Source organism: Dromaius novaehollandiae, chromosome 6 (assembly GCF_036370855.1).
Source record: "Dromaius novaehollandiae isolate bDroNov1 chromosome 6, bDroNov1.hap1, whole genome shotgun sequence".
NCBI classification, from domain to species: domain Eukaryota; kingdom Metazoa; phylum Chordata; class Aves; order Casuariiformes; family Dromaiidae; genus Dromaius; species Dromaius novaehollandiae.
The window spans coordinates 29,948,713-29,963,608 of record NC_088103.1 but is presented as its reverse complement, the minus strand read 5'-3'; the positions used below and the strand labels follow the sequence as shown (position 1 = coordinate 29,963,608).

At 40.2% G+C, this 14,896-nt stretch overlaps 2 protein-coding genes across 2 annotated transcripts; one reads left to right on the top strand and one right to left on the bottom strand.

The window, feature by feature from the left end:
* The first annotated feature begins 979 nt into the window (after positions 1-979).
* FFAR4 (free fatty acid receptor 4) lies at positions 980-5,972 on the top strand. Its single transcript, XM_026094098.2, has 3 exons — positions 980-1,731; positions 2,335-2,463; positions 5,411-5,972. The coding sequence occupies exons 1-3, from the start codon at positions 1,120-1,122 to the stop codon at positions 5,816-5,818; spliced, it is 1,149 nt and encodes a 382-aa protein (XP_025949883.2). The 5' UTR covers positions 980-1,119; the 3' UTR covers positions 5,819-5,972.
* An 897-nt stretch (positions 5,973-6,869) lies between these two features.
* On the bottom strand, positions 6,870-14,896 carry RBP4 (retinol binding protein 4). Its single transcript, XM_026094147.2, has 6 exons — positions 14,782-14,896; positions 14,479-14,614; positions 13,705-13,841; positions 13,440-13,546; positions 11,492-11,704; positions 6,870-7,093 (listed from the first exon to the last, which is right to left on the bottom strand). Exons 2-6 carry the CDS (start codon positions 14,605-14,607, stop codon positions 7,080-7,082), a joined length of 600 nt encoding a protein of 199 aa, XP_025949932.2. The 5' UTR covers positions 14,608-14,614; positions 14,782-14,896; the 3' UTR covers positions 6,870-7,079.

Below are 14,896 nucleotides of genomic sequence, written 5' to 3'. Positions count from 1 at the left end.
AATCCCCACTAATGCCATTATGCAACAGGTTCACTGCAGGGGTCACATCCAGTATACTCTAAAAATAAGATTCATTTACAAAGTCCTATTGCTATCAATTTGGAATCATTCTGGTCTAGGAATAAGCTGATGATGAAAACCAGGAGAAGGAGCTCCATGCATCCAAACCTGTACCTGAAACCTTAAACAGCTGCACTGGCATAGGATCAAACTAATTCATCCAGAGCTGACTAACATTATACAACTGTTTACATACTTTCTGAAAACATATTATCTTCTTTTACGAGGCATTACCTGCTTGCCTATGGTGATTTATGCATCTCGTTCCCAATCCATTTGTAAGTCATCTGGAATGAAAAGCGTAAGAGGAAACATCTGCTTTCCTTACAGTTTTGAGCAACCACTTTCAGGAAGGAATGTCTAGAGAAAAGACACTGGGTATTTTCTAGGTATGTCTCAATTTACAAGACTTCTTTAGCAAGAAGTCATAACACAGACAGGTAAGACGCTGGATCAACTTAGCAAAAGGATCCCCCAAAATCTACGTTGTGACACTTGCTCACTGCGTGGGGCCACTGCTAGCCCAAGCAATGCACAGGACCGCTGCTTCCAAAAGCCACTCTCAAGACACAAGGCAAAAGCTAAATTCCTCTTTTTTTTTTCTTTTTTTAATCTTAAAACACTGCCAGTTACCCTAGGCTCCTAAGCAGACCTCTCAGAGCGGCTCTTTCAGCCACCCCTCCTCAGCAGCCCCTCCTGGAGCTCCCTGTTCAAGCCATAGGCACAGAGGGAGCCGAGCGGCTGGGAGGCCTCCCGGGGCCCAGCCGGGGAGAGGGGCAGGCGGCGGGGTGCCCCGGGAGAGGCGGTCAGCCCGGGGCCGCCCTCGGGCCCCTCCGCGCCTCCCCGCCGGGAGCCGGGGGCGAGCAGCGGCCTCGCCTTTGTGTGAGCCGCGCCGTATTTACCCTCCTACTTCCTTGTTCCACCGCAGCGCCGGGGCCATAAACCGCCCGGCTGGCGCGGCCGAGCCCCAGCAGGAAGGGCAGGAGGCAGAGGCGCCGAGGGCATGGTGGCCGGTCCCCTGCCCCGAGCCGGCAGCGTGCCACGGCTGCCGCCACCGCCATGGCGAGCAGGAGCCTGGCCCCGGGCCTAGGGCTGGCGCCATCACCCACGGCGGCTCTCTCACGCCTGCTGGCCTCCCCCATGCCCAGCACCGGGGTCAACTTGACCTACTTCCCCTTCTTCCCCTTCTTCTCGGACGTGGGGGGCCAGCACAGGCCAGGCCTGCGTGCCGCCGAGTCCGCCACGTTGGCCTCCATCTTCCTGCTGGCGCTGGTGGGCAACGTGTGGGGCATCTGCCTGCTGGCGCGGCGGCGGCACCGGCTCTGCGCCGCCAACTGCCTCGTGCTCAACCTCTTCTGCGCCGACCTGCTCTTCATCAGCACCATCCCCATCATCACCGTGGTGCGCTGGACCGGCTCCTGGGTGCTGGGCGACGCCGTCTGCCACATGCTCTTCTACGTGGTGAGCCTGAGCGGCACCGTCATCATCCTCTCGCTGGGCGCCGTCAGCCTGGAGCGCATGGCCAGCATCGTGCGGCTGCGGCAGCGCGCTGCGTGCCGCCGCAAGGCGCTGGCCGCCGCCCTCCTCCTCCTCTGGGGCTTCTCCGCCCTCGCCACCCTCCCGCTCTGCCTCTTCTTCACCGTGGTGCCGCTGCCCGTCAGCAGCGGCGAGGTAAGGCAAGCCCTGGGCGGGCGGCCGAGGGTGGTGGGGGCAGCGGTGGGCACGTGGGGAGCCGGGACGCCAGCGGGGATGGCCGCCAGATCCTGAAACACAAACGCAGGCTGCGATTTTTGGCTCGCCCCGGGATGGGCTGGGAAACCCCCTCTGCAGCCCGCTTCCCCGCCGCAGACCAAGGGGCTGCCAGGGAGAAAGGCCCTGGGGGCCGTGTGAGCTGGCCTGATGGCATCTCCCCCCTCCCCCGAGCAGAGGGGTTTTGATTTGTTTTCCTTCCTTCCAGCGTTTTGAAATGCATGCAAAAATATGTCCAAGGTGACACTCAAATACACTATTTAGTCTCGAGTTTTAAAGCTGTCATTAGCACTTGATACAATATTTATGGCAATAATTAGATTCGCGACAACACTTGTAAGTATATGGGATTTTTAAAATATTAAGTAATATATTAAATGACTGCTCTGTTCAAGCAGAAACTTCTTGTAGATTCCATTTAGCCTGCAGCCACTTTCTCCACAGGCAGAGAGAGAGAGATAAGGACAACTTTCCAGTAAAAACAACTGTATAATGTTAATTTTCTTCTTCATCCTTTGTAAACAGGAGGTTCAGATTTGCACCTTGCTTTGGCCCAACATTGAAGGAGAGATAGTTTGGGATGTGGCCTTCACAATTGTTGTCTTTTTGATACCAGGATTAATCGTTGTCATCAGTTATTCCAAAATTCTACAGGTACTTTTTTCCTTTAAATTTTCTTATAGAACTAGCAGAAGTAACTAGTAATTCTCTAGGCATTAACATGTTATCATCGAATACAATTGCCCCTAAAGAGTATAGACTTTATTTGCTCAAGGAGAAAAGTACGTGATAAAAAATGAGGCACTTCAACCTCTATGTATCAGCCTGCACATTTCACCTAAGAATATATGCTTGAATAGCACATTATGAAACCGAAGACAGTTTTCATTCAAATCTGTTTATATATTGATCATAATTAAAGCCTGTCAATCTCCTAAATACTTAAAGACTCAAGCATTTGAAATAACTACAAACTAGATTTTGCATTCCTTGAGCCTCTACTCCAAAGAGAGTTGTAAGAAAGCAAAGACAGGCAGGACTGGAAACAACAATCGTTTCCCTTCTAAATCTACTGATTTTCTGCTTTCTGCATGCATTTTTAGTACACAGATCTCATTACCATATTCATTAGAATACACTTATTTTTGCACAACTTTCAGAGCAACTTTGCAAACAAAAGCTGTAAATCAAACATTCTGCTTCCACTTTCTTTCTGAGAGGATGTCATTTAACTGCTTAAATATAGGCCTAGACACCAGGCACTGCAGTTTTACTCTGTGTTCTGGCAAGCATGGTATTACATACCTAAATTTATTATATGAGAGAGTGAGAGAAGAGCTAGAAATCTTCAAACTAACCGCTGCAACACCTATTTTTTAGCACCTGTCCCAAAAGAATTCTTGATGCTGTATTAGTTAATGAAATTTCTCATACAATATAAAAGGAAAATTATGGGCCTTCAAAGGGATCTTGAAATACATGGATTATTGAACAGGGAATTAACTGATGAAATGCTGAGCACCAAGGGGCTGTGGGCTCATGAACCAGAGCTTCATGTAAGTGTCTCCATCAACTTAGACCCTAGAATTTAGGCTTCGCATGTACTTGTCTATGGATCAGGCTCAAACTCATAGTCAAAATCGTCAGTTCTCTACACTCAAGCTCATCACAATCTTGATGTAAATGCATTGGCTAAACTTCATCTAGTGAAATACAACACTTGCCTTTTGCAGCCGCATATTTAGGCAAATTGTATAGGCAAAGAACATACACTAACTCAATGGGGAGTCTGAACCCTTTGAAAGAACTGAAAAAAACTGAAGACCAAGGAATGCCACAGTCCTTGGTCAGAGATCAAGACAAGAATGATGTTCCTTTTGTCCTTGCAGACTCCAGATTACAACAGGTAGATTTAGAAAGCACAACGGCAAGTAGGAAGCTAGAAGACGAGACCAAAAACAGTGTTTTGAAGACTGGATTACAAAACAGATCCATACTGCTGTGCTCACATTTCTTTTCCAACCTGATAATAAAGATGCTCAAATGTGTTAGCATTTCTCTAGAACCAAAAAAGGAACAAGGCCCATAGCTGGATCCCATCTGCTGTAATTGAATCTTCTCTCACACAGCTCTCCATGAAGCAACCAGAACTCAGCTGGAAAATATCTTAATACCTGAGTTATTCCCCAAACCAGATTCATTCTGACTTCATAAGAACACTCCATGGTGCCAGTGTACACTGAGTAAAATGCTAAGCATTACTGGAAACAGTTCAAAGCACTAGCTGTATTCAAATAACAGAGCAACTAGGAAGATGATTCACCACAGATATAAGACGTCCAATCTGATAACATATTCTACAAATGTAGCTCAATTTAATGTGAAATTGACTATTATTTTTACATAACACTGCCCAGAACACTGGCAAAAATGACAGATCAGGAGTGTAATTTGTAATTAGTCATTTGTTTTTTCCACTTTTCCCTCTCTCAGGCAACGTACAACCTATACAGATATAGGAAAAGGCTAGAACCAGTAAAGTTGTTCATCTCCTGGAAGTTATGCACTTGTACATACCTGACTTTTAAGCTTCTGGTCTGGACAGTGTGGTCCAGATGCCTGCTGTAGGTATCAAGATTCCTTATTTCTAGGCAGGTCAGAAAGGAATCCAAAATATATTACTACCACCCCATTTCAGGTGAGCACATTATAAAGACGCCACTGCATCTTATTTACTGCAATACTGGTGATTCTTGAATTCTTAGTTCTACCCTGTGCAGATCCAGCAGGAAAGATGGAGGGTACTTTTAGGAGACTGGTACAAAACCTGCTGGTGAGGATATTTTGGATAAGGTAGATTTTTTTTGAACACTGGAGGCTAAGGGAGTACAGAGCTTGGTTTTCCGACTTTCTGAACAAATGCCGGGCCTAGTCTGTTTTATTTCATCAGACCATACTTTTACAAAACGTGTAGAGATTTTCACAGCAAAGAAAAAGGATCTGTAAGATTTCAGGTTAGTTCATAGAAAGCAATTCTGATTACTGACTGAAAAACTAGGAGTTTAAACTGAAATTTAAATAAAATCTCTCTATTTAAAATGTACCATGACTTTTGTTACTGTAATGAATTCATTCTCCTTTTTACCTGATAATGTCAGCACGGCCATAAGACAGAGAACCGGATTCTGTTCCTTCTTGTACATCAACAGGATTGTTAACTACGTTCCATTTTACATGTGTGAAAAAAATCAATGAGTTTATTTAGACAGAGCAAACACAGTCACAATCTGAAGTTAATGGAATTTCATGAGTAATTAAGGTCCTGTTTGGAACTGAAAAGTATTTATCGCTGGAGAATCATGAGGAGAACAACCAGCTTGACTGATGAAGCTGAGAGGAAAAAAAATCCAGCTAGTAGACTGAGAATATTTGAAAGGGAACCACTGAAAAAAAAATAAAAATGAAACTCTGCAATGCCTTTTCTATACTCACTTTTCAAAATAGAAACATCATGTGCCAAGATTTACTTTTGCACCTGTAAAAATGTGTTAAGAATTCTCCCATGTTTCAACAAAAGTTACTTTCTTCTATTTTACTGCAGATTACAAAAGCTTCAAGAAGGAGTTTAAATGCTGGCTTAGCCTACTCAGAAAATCATCAAATTCGTGTTTCCCAGCAAGATTACAAACTATTTCGAGCCCTCTTTATATTGATGATCTCTTTCTTCATCATGTGGAGCCCAATTATAATCACTATTCTTTTAATTTTAGTCCAGAACTACAAACAAGATTTTCCTATTTTGCCATCAGTGTTTTTCTGGATAACGTCATTCACTTTTGCCAACTCTGCTGTCAATCCAATTTTGTATAATTTTGCCCATTTCAGACGCAAATGTCGGGAAATTCTTCTCCGCTGTACAGGGAGCTCTGTAAGAAATGAAGCTGGCACAGAAACCACTGTGAGAAGAAATAACTGTGAACAACCTAATTTGTCTTTCATTTCCAGGTAATTAGTCTGACCCATGCCACGCTTTGGATGTTAATCTCTATACTATCCCAGTCTGAACAGGTCACTATTTTATAGTATTACATGCTAAAGAAGGCACACAGGAAAACAAAGAAACAAACAAACAAAAAAAAACAGATAAAGCTGTATTTCTAATTCTTGCAGATAAAATTCTCTTGTATTCATTGCTTTGCCTTAGTAAGAGTAATGCAATTTAATCCAATGGATTGAATTCTCCACTTACACTGGAATAAAGAGAAATACAGCAGTGAACTTGGTGAATGTAAAATAGTTGAAATAAGTTCTTACTGGAAGAATTAAATTCTGGTAGGATACATTTTCAGCTGCCATAATTGCCATGAAGTTTAATGAAGTTATAGTAAACTATATCAAAAGGAGATCTGTTCCATTTTTACTCTTTATTTCCCACTGACTAAGAGAGATCAACTTTCTAGTGTAAATGTGCCCCCTCAAAAACATACATGCTCATGTAGGTTGCCAAAAAAAGGCACTTGCATATAAAGCTAGGTAACTGACTGCCTAAATGTAGTTTTGGACAAACTAACTCATGTAGAAAACAATAATGAGATCATAAACATGCATTATCACCACATGAATGATCTTTTCTCGTTGCATATCAAGTTTAAAAAAAAGATCACTTTCTGAATTTCCAAATTAAAAAATAAAGAAAAGTTTACTTATGGTAAGTTTAAAATAGGTTCTTTAAAAAAGATGGATTTTTTTACGTCTTCAATAGTCATATAATAAAATAAATCAGTCATATATATGGCAGTGAAATTCCTTCCTCCTTTCTAAAATGATATCGGAAATGATTTCCAGTATTTTATAGAAAAAAACAACATGATATTTGGAAGGAAAGTGAAAGTTTTACAAAGCAAATGCAAGCATTTTTTTAATTAAAATGCTATTAGTCAGAAGTTTAAACTGATAAAAAAGAAATATTATGTTCTTAATTATTGCCATCTGTCACCAATTTAAAATAGTGCATTAAGATAATGGTTTACTAATAAAACCAACATCTACATATGTACAGATGTGCATACAAACAATTTGCATCCCCCGTAATCGAAGTTTATTAAAACATTTCATTGGTTTATTGACAGGGTGAGCTACACAGCTCAGATAAATATATTCAAGATCTAAATAAAGCCATTTAAAAGCTTTTCAACAGAACACTTAATCAATGTGTTAACATTACATCCATGATGCTGTTACATGATTTCCTTCCATAGTTTTGGATCTCCTTAAGAGCAGAATCCTGAAAAACACAAATATCAAAGTTTTATTTTTCAACTACACTGGAAAAATTAAAATATCCACGCTTTTACCAAGGTTAAAGTGTTTATATTTAAATATATATCTCATATATTATAAATATATATATGTATAATATATTTTAAAAATATATATTATACGTTTTATATATTTTTTATATATATATTTAAACTGCTCTTAAATCCAGAAGTCTGTTACTTGTAATCATATGCAAATAGTTAGCTCTGCAGTATATAATTCCAAAGAATTTTCGATTCAAGACAAAACAGGAATTCATCCGATCTGTTACATTTGTCCTGATCATTTTAATACTTTGACAAATAAGGTATTGGACAGATCAGTGGTAAAGAGTTATTTTATTTAAATTAACATGCTCCAAAGTATTTGTAATTTATGATTTTTTAATATAAGAATGTGTTTCAAAAAGATAAGGACCCTCTACCCTCCAAAATTTCCAATGGCAATAGCAGATTAGATGAATATATATACACCACTGTTTAATTCACAATTTTTGTTTCTACTAAATGCTAACACCAGATTTGTTTTTTAACTCTAGTAACAGTAAAATAGTATCTTACTCCACAAGTAGTCCCACTGTCAATGTAAATATTCATGGTGGCTTTGCTGTCAATGGGAATATTCCTAGAAGGCTAAATAAAGTGTGATATCCACACTCACACTGAGTACCTTGCAGCAACTGAGCTATAACTCTGAGAGAGTAAGTGTATCACAGTCTGATCCATATTTAGGAAGGAGCTGCCATTAGAAATGCAAGATAAATGACAATCAAGAAAATTTTTCCTAGGCTTCTTTCGCCTCAAAGAGCCAGTATACAAAGAACTGCTACTTTAGATGTTTGGTTTTTTTCACCAACATAAGCTTTGTACATCTATTATTTATTTTGGGGACTTAATTTTAGTACAGTATTTATTTTAAAAGCTAGTAACAAGTCTTCGGGAAAAACGGATTTAGCCTCAAGACAGGCTCAGCATGCACAATGAGAACAGATATAAGCCTATTCTTGCAGCATCTTTCAGTTCAATCAGAATTCGACCACAATAACACCTGAATGCAGGTTCATACAGACAAATAAAGTTGGCCTTTTTGATAATAATTCTGCAGCTCTTAATAGTAGAATTACAACATAAAGTAGTGAGGCTTCCAATCACACACATACAGATTTAAATGAATTTTGCAAGTTCCTAATACAAACCTTTCAATAAACCTTTTTCTTCATTTTAGCTCACAATCATTCTCTCTCTCCCAAATGTATTTGCTCTGCAGGAACTTGGGCTTAAGGGTACTAGAGAACTCAGAATCAATTAACACTATGGTAATTACGGGTCCTGATCACAGTAATGGAAGAATGCAAATAGCTGGCTTTAAGTTTCATTTATACGTTGGTGCTGGGCTCATAAAGATAAAATCTGGCATAATCCTCAATAAAAAGCAGACAGCCTTAAGGATCCAGACAACCTTTTTTCATTTACAAACAGTAAAGGACTCAAATAGTCTTATCAGACACTGCACTCAACACCTAATACTTGAATATAAATTAGGATAGCAGACAAGGAATACAGCAGTTAATTCAATTTGGTAGGATTGATATTTCTGTAACAGATTGGAGGTAGCATGATCAGCTTTTAAATTAAGGTTGGGCAGTCAAAGTATATTTGGGACTGAACTTTCAAAAGACATTCTGAGCTTTTATATTTAAATTACACTACCGTTCCCATAATCTGTGAAAGATACAACCTTTCTATTACATAGAAATTCTGAGATATCTGAAGAAGTTGTATCACAAATTATGAATAAATGAATAAAGCTTATTTTTCTTTTGGTTTGTACTTTCTTGCAAAGATTCTCAACAGGTTTATTGCCTTGCAAGCCTTGTATAGTGTAGAAATAGTAGAAACACAGATACTGCCATGCTGAATCAGACCAGTACTCACACTAGTCCAATATCCTGATTTAATAGCAGGATAATACTATCTCTGGGTTTGACAGAGACGCGAGGGACAACCTAACACATAATCTCTCAAAGCCACAGCACAAGAACTGTAATTTAAACTTTATCTTTGCTTTCACCCCCAAAAATGCCTAAACATCTCATTATTTTGTTCTCTCATCTTCAGAAGTTTTTATTCCTGCTGTACTTCATTTGAAGAGCAGTTGTAGTATTGAAAACAAGAAAGTACTGTCAATTTACATAATGACATTAGTTATTTTCTATCCTATTCTTTATGCAATCAAATACATCATTCACTTTCTGATGGCTGCTAAAAATTAAGCGGCATTTTCTTTATACTGCCCACTGCATCATACAGATGTCTTTCCTGAGCATATAATTCAGAACTCAGCAGCATATGAATGGTTAGAGTTTCTCCTTTGAATTTTTATTACTGAGTACTTATCAAAAGCCAATTTCATTTGCATTTATGATGTCTCTTAATCTTGACTGCTTTATATACTTTTGTTGTCTGCAAATTCTCATTCAAGACAAAACTTTTATTTTCATTGTCGCCAGGCACTTTTTCCAGGTTGCTAATCAGTATACTCAACACCAGCTACCTTAGTATGTCTCTCAGACACCATATTATCAGCATACTTACTTTACAATGTGGCAATATATTACATTCTGTTTATAGATCAGATGAATGGACAATAGAGGCACAAAAGCTGACTGTGCTGACTTTCTTTATAATACATGAGAGTTCCCCCAGTCAATCCCAGTTTATTCCAACATGTCATTTAGGAAAGCCTTTAATCTTGATTTACAGATTTCAGTGATGAAGAACATACAACAACTCTTGGTAAACTGTTCCAAAGGTTAACGACCTTTAGAGTTAAACAAATGGCTCTTTCTTTCTGCTCTGAATATGTCCAGCTGCAAGTTCCAGCCATTTTATTTTATTATTTCTATGTTTGCAAAACATTTACTATCCAATTCCCATTGCTTTTGCAGGTAAGCACAGACTTTGCTCAGGTCAGCCTTTAACCTCTTTCTGATGAGAAAAATATCAAGCTCTTTGAAGCTCTCACTAGAAGACACATTCTACAAACTTTTGTCATTTTCTCTGCTCTTCTTTGAAACTTCTAATTTATCCTCAGTGCCCCTTCCAGTTTTCAGGATCATTAAACGTGCCACAGCAAGCAAACCTATGCCAAGCACAACAGTCTAATGAAAGTCTGTAAATTCATCTTTGACATCCTTTGTTTATGCATCCAAGAACCACATTAACTCTTTTGGCCACAGCATTCATTACACTGAGAGCTCACATTCAGCTGATGAGCCACTCGAGTCCTCTGTAGATATCTCATCTTCCAGAAAGTAAGAGGGGAGTTACTGTTTTCTTCACCCTAAATATATTTTTATTTGTGGTTGCATTAAAAAACCCTGTTGTTCTTGCACCACATATACTATATGGCTCTTTCTGATCTGTTCTTCATTTTTTACTGTTCCCCAGTCTGGGTGTAATCTTTATCAATAAGTATTTTATGTTGTCTTCCAGATCATTGATTAAACTAGCATAAGTTATCATTTCGCCTTTTCTAATACACTTTTGAACTTTCTCCCCTCCACTTTACTGTCACAATTTACTGGATGGAATAAAAGGAATCTGACTCTTCCCTCTCCCTGTTCCGACCTTCTCTACCCCTCTGTGGTCTTGAAAATGTATATGTTCCTAATGTAGCCCCATAGCTTCTCTGCAGCTTCTCAGCCCCACACACCCAACGGAAGGAGGTAAAGACAAGCTATAGAGTGAGCCAATTTGTATATAAGATGTAATAGCTCAGCCTGACTATATTTCGCAAGATGAGATCATACCTCCAGTACAAGGGATATGCCCCTCTTCCATAACCCTTTGTGAAGAGGTGGGCATGAGGACCTGTGGGAAAGGGACAACCCCACCAATACAACGCCGGCATCCTTATCTTTTCCAAGACTTCTGTTTTTCCCTAAAAGCTTCTTGTAAGGGATATTTCAAAGAAATTTTTGAAAACGGCAATAATAGTCTATCCCTTTTGGCAACTAGTTTGTTAAGATAAATAAAGAACTATGATAAAGAGACACAATTTCTCTTTACAGTCACTATGAAGTTTATCCTTACTATGTTTATTCATACTACGCTGATTCAATCGTTTTACAGCCTCCTCTAATTATTGTTTCAACCGATGTAATATGCCACATAAAAAGCTATACACCTTAGCTCTCCTTCAGATAAGGGAAGTAAAAGTTGGAGGAAACTTTCTAAGAATTCCAGTTTCAGAAGACAGTATTACAGCCACTAAGTATAAGACTTCAAGCATTTACTATTTAATAAGCAAAAGACTCCCATTAAACCCCAAAATAAAATTCTTCAGAAGGAAACATTCTTACCATTATGAACGATAACTCTGTATTTTCTGTCCAAGCAGAGGTCTACCTGCCTTTGTCTTACAATTTTCTGTGCCTCTGGAGGCAATCCTTTGGGGTCCCGGGAGAACACAAAGGAATAGCTATCAGCACAGGTGCCATCTTCGTTTAGTTGGCGGCAGGAGTAATGAAGAGCATAAGTATCGTAATCTGTGTCCACTACCCAGTGATCATCATCTGGAAGAAACCATAGCAAAGAAGAAAAGGAGTTAGAGACAAATAAAATCCTGTAAATCTAAAGAAATCGCTGTCATAACTCAGTAAAAGAGATAATGCCACAAAGTTTGCTATGAATGATAGCAAATTATCTCCCAATCCTGTATCCAGTATTTAATTTCTTTTTTCTTTTTTTCTTTTTCTTTTTTTTCTTTCTTTTTTTTTTTTAAGAAAATAAGCATATTAGGGACAGAGTCAGCTGTGACAGTGATGGAGAGGTGAACAGGAGATTGTTGGAACCACTGCTTCTCTTCTAGCATGGGCACAGAACAAGAGTGGCATGAAGCCAATAAGCCTCTTGTAAATTTGTGCCTGAACATCATTATAAACTGTGGCAACAACACAAAAATAGAACCATGTATCAGAGTAGCTACCACGAAGTACATAGAAAGTTTTATTTTTTAACCAAAAAAATGGGAAGCGATTGCCACAAAAAAGTTAAACAAATAAACAGAAAATCTAAATATGCTCCTGGTCATGCTGATTATGCTCCAGATTACTCAGAACCTTCCTAACTGAGCAACCATTTTCCTACGAGGGACATCGCATAAACCACATGGGTGTGGAAGAAGATCGTGCAGTTGCCACGTATTTATGTTAGAAAGGTACTTGCAACAAGCTGTATCATAAAACATCTTCTCAATACACATTTACAATTTCAGAGAATTCTATTTAGCTAGATAGTGTGATAAATGTATGGTCATGCAGACACCCTGTGCTAACAGAAATGAACTAGGTGTTTGCAGTAACAAATACCATCTCTAGACCTTACTCTCCTGGAGCAAAAGATCTGCCTCTGCACCATGTCTGTGCTGCTGAAGGCAGCGGTGTGTGTTCTCTTCCCCCTCTCTCCTGTGGGTGAAGACCACAGTTTTTACAAAGGCAGAGCCCGGGGCAGGGGGCAGCCAGCAATCTGGAGTATTCCTGCAAACATGATTCAGCAGCGTGCTGTGAGGAGATTGGGCAACAATCCAAAAACAATTGGCTTCCAGAGCATTCCTTCCTTCCATGTTTTTGGAGAGAATGGAGCTCCAATCATCTCCAAATTCAACCTGCTTCTCCTGGAAACTATCCATGGGAATGTCCTGAACTATGAGCAAATTGCTACTTGTCTCAATAAGCTAATTTTGCTTAGGTGTGTGACAGATGACTGGAAAATATGGATATATAAATATACATATATATACACAAACATATATATATAGACATACACACAGGATCATATTTGTTTCTTAAAACAGGGAAATGTCTATATTTGCACACAAGACTAAGCAAAACAACAGTTGCAAAATCCTCTTCCCTGCTGGCTGCTGAAAACCAAGTCTGATGTTAGGCTTTTCAAAGAAAATGGAAGCATTCAATAACTGAGTTCAGAACTAAAACAAGACTTTAAATATTTTGCCTGCCTTTCATTTTTTTCCAAACAGCAACTTTAGTTTATATTGTTCAGTAACAAACAAAAGAAACACAGAAGTATACAAAGGCCTGGTCTTCACTTGTTTAAAGAAAACCAACCAGTTGTTTCATATAATAGATAGTGACTACCTTGTTCACAATAAGGCTTTACTTTATGATCATTATTACGTGGTTTAAATGTGGTTAAGAAATCCAACACTATTTTTTTCTCCCACAGTATGGGCGCACAACATAACTAGGCTCTCAGGTAGTTCTGCATCTTCCATAGCCAAGTACTCACTTCCTTTCTGCAGAAAAGAAGCAACGCCCCAGTACTTCATCTTGAATTTGGCAGGATCCTCTGTGTCCTTGAAAGAGCCAATCATGTCTGCACAGACATCCCAGTTACTGCAGCCAGGGAGAGAGAAAACAACACATTCAAGCCTAACAGCACAGATGTGGAGTGACTTACCACAGGGATAGCAGGTAGGACTAGAGCAACAGCAAGCAAAGCAGAAGTTTAGTGAAGTGCAGTAAGAGGAGAGGGAAAAGCAGAAACAACTTACTTAAAGAGTCTGACTCTGCCTTTTGCCGTGGCACTCATCTCTCCATTCTCATCTACTGTAAACTGGGCTACCACGTTGTCCTGCAGAAACAGCCCCTCAGGATCTTTCTTTGCCATGGCATACCAGGTGCCACTATACTGCAAGGAAATTAGAAAGGCTGCAGTTAGACCTAAGAAGTATGGGAAACATGCTCGGAGACATTATGAACTAGAGAAGGGTGATGGAGGGGAGGACATTCAGATCTTTGACTCCATACCTCAAAGTTGTATCTAAAAAACAAAGCTAGTTGTTGCAATAGCATAAACCCACCAACGTGTCCTAGTGCAGAAAGGGTTTGTGAAAGAATGGACATTTTTTGGTATGTTATTTGTATCTGCAGTTTTCCACTATTCAGAATACAAAACTTGGTGGACAGGGGATAACAACTGGCAGGATCTTTGCAGATTAACACATAAATACATCCTTTCCTTGCAATATTTTTCTGGAAAAGACTGGAATATTAATTTTTCATAGAAATAACTGAGTTGCTACACTTTTCAGTTTAGACCATACAGTTTGAGACCAGTCCACTGAATGTCAAATTCAGCTGTATTCCTGTGAGGCATCAGGATCCAGCACTGTGGAGGTGCAGGCAACATCACACACACCTCCTGTTTCTCCATGTTGCAAACTGTGACTGAAAATGTAAATACAGTGGTATTCCCGAATGCTGAATTTTGTAGCCTGGGAAGAGGAGCTAGAAAGACCTCGCAGATCCAGGAAAGAGAGATTTACCCTGTTCTTGTCGAAGTTCTCCTTGACTTTGAAGCTGCTCACTCGGCAGTCCCGTTCTGCTGCGCTGCCACCCAGCAAGGCCAGCACCAGTAGCAGCAGCCAGGCCGGGGCTCTCCTCGCGTGGGCCATCTTGTCCCTGCAGCAACAGCAAACAGAGAACAGCGTCAGAAAGGGGCCCTCTCAAGCACCCGGGGAATAGGGGAGGGCAACCCTGATGGGTCCTGGGGCATCCCACAGCTTTCCCTAATGCAGTCACAGGAAAGGGGCCTGGCCACCCCGTCCCGCTATGGCAAGATCCCTTACAGACAGTGCCAGTCCCCGCAGCCTCTCAAGAGCCCAAGTGTTGGTGGCAGCAGCTGGGCCACCCAGCCAGGCAGTGCTTTATGTAGCCCTGGGGCTTTCGCAATCCCTTGGGATA

Bases quoted from the DNA above. Each gene is read 5' to 3' on its own strand.
- FFAR4 (XM_026094098.2), top strand. From the start codon at position 1,120: ATGGCGAGCAGGAGCCTGGCCCCGGGCCTAGGGCTGGCGCCATCACCC. The intron at 1,732-2,334 runs GTAAGGCAAGCC...CTTTGTAAACAG, and splicing joins TGCCCGTCAGCAGCGGCGAG to GAGGTTCAGATTTGCACCTT. The intron at 2,464-5,410 runs GTACTTTTTTCC...ATTTTACTGCAG, and splicing joins GTTATTCCAAAATTCTACAG to ATTACAAAAGCTTCAAGAAG.
- RBP4 (XM_026094147.2), bottom strand. From the start codon at position 14,607: ATGGCCCACGCGAGGAGAGCCCCGGCCTGGCTGCTGCTACTGGTGCTG. The intron at 13,842-14,478 runs GTAAATCTCTCT...ATTTCCTTGCAG, and splicing joins AGAACTTCGACAAGAACAGG to TATAGTGGCACCTGGTATGC. The intron at 13,547-13,704 runs GTAAGTTGTTTC...CCCTGGCTGCAG, and splicing joins GGCAGAGTCAGACTCTTTAA to TAACTGGGATGTCTGTGCAG.